Genomic DNA, 7,146 nt, shown 5'->3' with positions numbered 1-7,146 from the left:
TATCTTATTGTGCTTTACATTTTAAAATTAAAATCTAATGGTTTTTTCTTTTCCGTTACTAAGATGATCTCCTTACTTTACTCAAAGTGCAAGTACCCATTGTATATCAACAATTTTACTCTCTATAGATCCATTAATACCTGAATTCTATAATCAGATTCATCTGAACCCATTTCAGATATTCACATCAGGCCAGTCTCTGAAGTCCATGGTGGTCACCCCTCATGAACCAGATTCATGAGGAGGTCAACCCACGGCAGTGATCCTCATGACTCAGATTCACAGCTGGCATTGACTTACTACATTAACATCAGTGAGAAAGACTGAAGTATTCTGGGGAAAAGAGAAGATAAAGCTGCAGAAGGGATTAAAGAAATTAATGGAATTAAATCTGATCCTTTATGAAATTAGTGATACTTCTGCAATTTATTTAAAAGCTTGTTATGCAATTCACCAACTACTCAGTATGCTTTTTGGCTTGCACACAAAATATACATGTGGGTTTTTTAGACATGTCACTGGATACGGCTGTTTCAGTTCTTAAATACTGATGCAAGCTCATCAGTAACACATTTTTATATAGAGGTCAAAAATAATCATACACAAACATTTTGATATTTATTATTAGCAGGCAGTAGAATTTATTTTCATTTATCAAAACCTCCCAATTTTTGCAAAAGGATCTTCGTCTCTTTAGGATATAGCACCATCCTGTGGTCATTTCAAGAAGCAACATTACAGGGGGGGGGAAAAAAGTGCTTGTCAAAAAAAAGACTGGTGCAAAAAGTTTCAGTTACCCACGGTATTTTCATTATGTCCTCCTGTAACACTAATATAAAAATCCCAGTTTTCAATCCAACCATGCTCAGTGTGATCAGTGAAGATATTCCACAAACTACACAATAGCCACAAACATAAGAAAAAGTTTACTTTGCCAAGATACTAATCGTAAGGAGACCAAATCTTTGTGCAGTGTAATTTCCTGGTATTACGTATTGAGGAAAAAAGGTTTAAAACTACATACAGTCTAGTCTTCCACTGTACTTTCCAGAACTCTAATGCCAGAATTTAACGCTTCACTTCACAGAAAAAGTGTTATAATTATCTTTATAATACACTGATAACAGTTTATATGATGCTCAGATATCAAAACTCTCTAGCTACTGTAAAAAACTATCTTTAAAGCTAAGATTAATCCTGATCAAAGGCAAAAGAGAATAGAAATTGATCTTACTTCTTCCTGCTTGCAAACTGAAAGTGAACTCTACAGAGAATAGCAGCCGATACTTTTCTGCAATGGGAAAATAAATTCTGAGATTTTATAGAATTGTGTACTCAGATGAGATATTCCCTTGACTGGTCTTCATTTGCTTGAATCATAAAAACCAGTGAATTTAAGCAGGCTATACAGAAGCACCTGCATAATTTTGTAACCAACAGCACATAAGTATATTAGCTTAAATCTCTTCATTTTGATATCACTACACAGAAAGAATGTTGTATACAGAGGGAACAAAAATCAGTTACAGAATCCCCCATCCCTTTATTTTTTCTCTTTTTACTTGAAGAGCTTGAGGCAAATTTATATGGATAAAACAAACATGCGAACCTGCATATGCTCAAATAAAAGAATTATTCCGTTTTGACTTGCTTCTAGCTTTGCTGTAAGACAGGGATAAAAATCAGGAGAAGGAAACATTGATTTTACTGTTGTGCCCGAATTTAGTCCAAGGAACACAGCACCTGAACTTACAGAGCACCAAATAATTCTGAACACCATTGAACAATAAAAGTGATCATTAACAACTTATTCAAAGACTGTGGGGAAAAAAAACATAAACGAGGTATTAAAAAGTAGGGAATTATTTAGTTACAGTATTATGATTTCCAAGTCATTACATTTTTAAGGCAAAATCTTATAGTAACAAAACACATAACTAATGTGTACTAAAATAAGGTTATTTACTTAAAAATGATACATTGGACATAATCTGTGTACAGAACAAGCAATTCATGGTAAACTCAATAAGGCACCTTCTAAAGCAGATGCTGTACAAAATACATTAGTGTGTTACATTTTTAAAGTAGTATTCTACACTTCTGGCATATAACACACACAAGAGTGTGACCATTTGCCTTGTTCCACTCTTCTTTCATATTTTATTTACATCTCCTCTAGGTTAACTACAATGTTATTTATTCTTCTTGTATACAATATAGTACATTTCATTTTGGGCATGGCATGTCAGAGCACAAATGTCACTACATGATGTGGGCTTCTATAACTGCATTCAAAGGTAAAATATTACAAAGCAACAATTACATGAGATTTGTTCAAAGATTAGAAGTAATGTGCACTCCACTTCTGGTATACCAACCCAGACTAATACACCATGGCTCCATAAAGCGCTGTATCGTGCAACATTGCCAGCCATTTTTAGACATCACCCCTATTTGGAATAAAGACTGTGGGCACAGGATAAAGACTTTTGACTTCAGAGGCACTGTCAGGAGAATGAGGAAGTGCTAAATCATTCTAATATTTGACAGAGACAAGCACGTAACTTCCCTTTAAAAATATCTGCAATAGCCAAAGAATGCTTTTTAACTTAGTATCTTTGCTTGTCAAACATTTTAGACCCATAAAACAGTCTGTGAAGACAGAGTAGATGAAATGTATCCAAATGATTTATTTTATAAACACATTCAAATGGTCATTTAGATCAAGATCTAAAATTTGATTCTAGACTACTATGGAGGTAACTTAAAATATTAATTTTACATTTTATTCAATACCTCAAAATACACTAATTAAGAAAATAATTGGAGAAAAGTGATGGATATTGGGAAAACTGTCAGTGTCTTGAGTAAAACTCAGGAAAAATTACTGAGTGAAACTCGGAATAACTCAAAATGTAAGCCTACATTTTTCTGTAGGATTATCACATTTCTTGTGGAATTTACAAGTTAACCAGGAACACAGAAACTTTCCTTTCAGTTGCTGTAACAGTAAGAATTATATAAGTGACTCAAATTATTTTCCACCTAACTGAAATCACATGGAGCAGGTTAAATAAATACAAAAAAACCTGTCCATATGTGAGTGTTTAAGAATTTCCAAGGCACAGTCTTGATACTCCCCAAGGTATTTTCCACACTTCTGATTTTTATATTTAAAAAAAAGAATGAAAACACATTTGCCAGTTTTGGGGGAATCTTTTTTTTGCATGACAAATGCTTAAAATTTTGACCAACAAAATGAGATTAGTCACACTCCAACAGAAGAATCCTACTACTGTCCCTGACCTTAAAAGCTTCTGAACTCTACAGTTTTGCATAAAGCAACAACTTAGCTTTAGAATCTGCACTAAGTATGCTTAATTATGTAAAAATTAATGGGCTAGCTTTGAGCAAAGTTTGGTTGTTTGTTTTTTTTTTTTAAATGATTGCTAAAATACCAGTATAGATATACTTAGGCTCCAAACAGTGAATGACTTCGCATGGAATGTAGATACGTGCTCAAGTGCTTTATGCAACCAGGTCCTTTAGCGATAACATTTTTTTGAATATCAGGGAATCAAGGAATGCTAAGGACCTAGCAGCTCCTGTTCAGGACAATGACAACTGCATATGCATGACACGTTTGAGTATGAACCTAATAACTGAAGTGCTGAAAAATTAAGGTTAAGCTTAAGGCAAAAAGATTTTTTTACTATCAAAGATCATCTTTGCAGCAGTCAGCTCACTTCTTCTGTGTTAAAGTGAATGTGTAAATCAACTCAGGTCTTAAGATGTCTACCAAAGATCACCATCCTATTGCCTTGCAAATGCCTAAACAATGGAGGAGAAAATAAGTGAATAATTAAAAACTATCGAAATTCACACTTCCAGCAATGGCTTCCTGAAGACCTGGGAAAAATGAATTTAAAAAAATTCATAAAACAAGTTTACAACTAATAATGCTGTGGTAAGTTCTAAAAGAAATTTTAAAATATTCTAAATAGGAATGCATTAATTTAAATAGATCTCCATGCTCTGAAAGTTTAAGCTAGCAGGGTACCTATATAAACATTTTTCCTTCTTATTGATAAAAAAAACTTGAGAAGGAAAAAAAAAGCTTATCCCTTACTTTTTTTGGCTCATACCAAATATTTTCCAACTACCTGTGCAAAAATTATGCGCGAAGACATGATTAACAATTTCAAACTCATAATATTATTTCTTGGCAATGGACGGAGAAATGTTCTTTTAAAAAGCCCTTTATCATGAGGATTGTGGCACAATATCATATATCTCTTGCTGTTTTCAAATAAGTTAAAATCATAGTTGACACACCTATGAACTTTTCAGCCAGAATACATATTAATACTTAAAGGCATTACTGAACAAAAGTAATGACTTTATTTTTTTAAAAAAAGAAATGTCCCTTGAAATAGCTAGTTTTCTATAAAATATGTAGAACTGTTAAATAAAGTCTGTACATCACAATAGAAAATAAAAATACTGCAATCTTTTGCCTGACCATTTACATTATGTGAACTACAGAATTAGAACAAAAAAATAACATGTTAGAAGGTTGTAATTGTTCACAAATCACATTAGTTCTGCATTACATTGTTTTCTATCAGTTGTATTTTCAAGGGAAATTTAAACATAACAAAACAATCTCCACGTACATATTTTAAGACAACAAATAATCTGGCATAAATCAGTCTGAAGTTTTAACATTTTTTCATCAATTTTAATATTATTCCTAACTTTTTTCTTCAAATCTCGACTATGGCATATGTGTGTGTGTGCATGTATCTAATTGTACACATGTACCTAGGACTAGGTGTTTTTTTTACTAAAGCACAAAACACACCATATAAATAACTTCCCTTTTTAAAGTTATCTAGAACAAGATTTACAGTACAAAGTTATAGGCACTTAAATTATCAAATAGGTTCAATGGTTCCAATACTGTGTGTTCATTCTTCTGATGATTCATGTATTTGAAGCTTCAACTTGAGTTATGGTACTATTTTCTAACTTCAAAGTAGAAGTGCCAAAGGAGTTATAAATCAGTAATTCTGCCTTACAGTAACCTCATGGAGGGGTTCTGGTTTTTAACCAACTTGTCTGGATCTGTGAAGAAAAGGAGGGAACTACAGTTTCCTGTGCATGCCAAATAGTTGGCACAATAGGACCAAATTTTGCAGTTATGTTAACTTTATCTTCATGAATTATCTTTCAATGTCATTCCTCCCAAATGTGCCTAACTAGAATTTAAAACACCCACTGATTTACCTTGTTGCAAATCTTGAATTTTGTAACTGTCCACTACGTGGCCCACAGATGTGGCCTCCTGCATTTTCATCAGGGCAACCCAGCTCAAGATCTTCTGCACATTGTGGATCTTATCTTCAACAGTTCACATATTCAATTCTCCTGGTCTTGACCTTTACTGTATTCTCTAATCTTCTGAGTTCCCGGCCTGCACTTCCTGCCTTCCCTCTTTTGTGTCTGTAAATTAGACTTGTTCTCAAGCCTTTCAAAATGTATCTTCTGCCTAGTTTTGTCAAATGATGAAAAAGCATGCTCCTACAGCTGACCGATTCCTTCCTGTATAGAAAAAAGATCAGAGCATGGCAGACACCTACCAGTGAGTCCCAATAAAGTAGAAAGGCAAAACACATCATCAATGGTCTTTCTGTTAAGATTCTACAGCAAAAATGCTGGTTGCATGTGTCATTGTGAAAAATATGCCAAATTTCATAGTCATCCAATTAGGGAGCCCACTAGACTAGGTATAGACTGCCTTGGTCATCTCACTTCTAAGAGAGATTGTTTCAAGCTCTCTACGGACTCAGGTAGGCATTCCTTAATTTATTAATGGTTCACATTTTTGCAGTTCTCCTTGTGACCAAAACAAGAATAGAAATAAAATTAAAACTGAAATTCTGGAAGATAACTTAATGGCAAGAAGTAAATTCTGTAGCAAATCTCTGATTGTGGAGCCACAAAATGCATGGAGCCCTGACCATGAAACTTTGTTCATTTAAATGATTTCTTACCTATTCCAAATGACAGCAAAATAATCCTGGCACACACAAAAAGGCATAAGGAACTGTTAAACTGAGTAGTATCACAAACAGATTCATAACCTACAGGCTGTTTCACAAAAACTTGGTATGGATTGACTAGGTTTTATCAGGTAGAAGGCAAAAAAAAGCTTATATTCTCCATCTCTGTTGCATCCATATAGCTTGTTAGGCTTTCACAGAAAGCACCGTAATCTGAACATTCAATTCAGTACCCAGAGTTTTACTGGAGACTCACTAAGTATGACTGAAGTCTCAATGCAGCTCAAACAAAACCAAAACGTATATTTTATCAAGGCTGTCCATATACGTAGCATGTACTGTATAGAGGCTCTCAGTATCACAGTCTATGAAGTACTGAAAGATTTGATTAGCAGCCTGTAGAAGTGTGCTGAGAAAATATACTGAATCTCAGTTATTTCCTCTTTCCACATAGGTCTCACCCATGTTTGAGTGAAAAGATCTAGGAGTCCAGCTTTGCTCTCCAATGTCAATTTACTATGTCAAATCTTTACATCTTGTGATTCCACCATCTTGGCAAGTGTCTTCTTGATCCTCAAGGCAGTGAGCCTTGAGGCAGGATTATGAGCCCAGCATTCAGACATTAATTTCAATATTGCTCTTAAACACTGTAAAATAAAAAACAAAGGAACAGTATTGTAACAACTGACAGACCTGAGAAGTGTATAATTTTGGTTTGCTGTCAAGCTCAAATTATATAACTCTTAAGTCCAAATGTGCAACTTCTACATTTTCTGTAGAATTGCTGATAGAGAACTATCATAAACAGCTCATCAAAAAAACCCCCCCCAAAACCCCCAAAACACAACCACCACATCCCAATCCTTTTTCCATCCCTACACTGCCTAGTATTACAGCAGCTGAAACTAACTGAAGTGTTTCTTTAGTTTCACAAAGATGCATTACCAGAACTTATCATGACAACTCAAGATCAGCAGTACAAAAATGGTAGCAATAAGCAAAAAAAATTTCCATATATATAGCAGAGAAAGTATAGAGGACTTTTTCACTGAAAATGAAGATGTGACAAAAGTTCTTTCAG

At 34.2% G+C, this 7,146-nt stretch overlaps 2 protein-coding genes across 4 annotated transcripts in view; both read right to left on the bottom strand.

Annotated features, from left to right (window-relative positions):
- The window catches only part of SNCG (synuclein gamma), a 55,754-nt gene extending 49,194 nt beyond the window's left edge, over positions 1-6,560 (bottom strand). Inside the window, exons 1-2 of the mRNA XM_072869188.1 lie at positions 6,527-6,560; positions 141-333 (exon numbers count right to left, since the gene is read on the bottom strand). The gene's annotated coding sequence lies outside the window, so the exon portion shown is untranslated. The remainder of the gene's footprint in view (positions 1-140; positions 334-6,526) is intronic.
- Positions 429-7,146, bottom strand: part of BMPR1A (bone morphogenetic protein receptor type 1A) — an 88,563-nt gene continuing 81,845 nt past the window's right edge. For 2 of the 3 annotated variants that reach the window (XM_072869185.1, XM_072869187.1), the window contains one exon: positions 430-6,712. In XM_072869185.1, the coding sequence (XP_072725286.1) occupies positions 6,587-6,712 (126 nt within the window). In that variant the 3' untranslated portion in view covers positions 430-6,586. Of the gene's footprint in view, positions 6,713-7,146 lie in introns of all 3 variants that reach the window. The other variant, XR_012043691.1, reaches the window with a different exon arrangement.

Source organism: Ciconia boyciana, chromosome 8 (genome assembly GCF_034638445.1).
Source record: "Ciconia boyciana chromosome 8, ASM3463844v1, whole genome shotgun sequence".
NCBI classification, from domain to species: domain Eukaryota; kingdom Metazoa; phylum Chordata; class Aves; order Ciconiiformes; family Ciconiidae; genus Ciconia; species Ciconia boyciana.
This window is presented reverse-complemented; position numbering and strand designations above follow the sequence as displayed.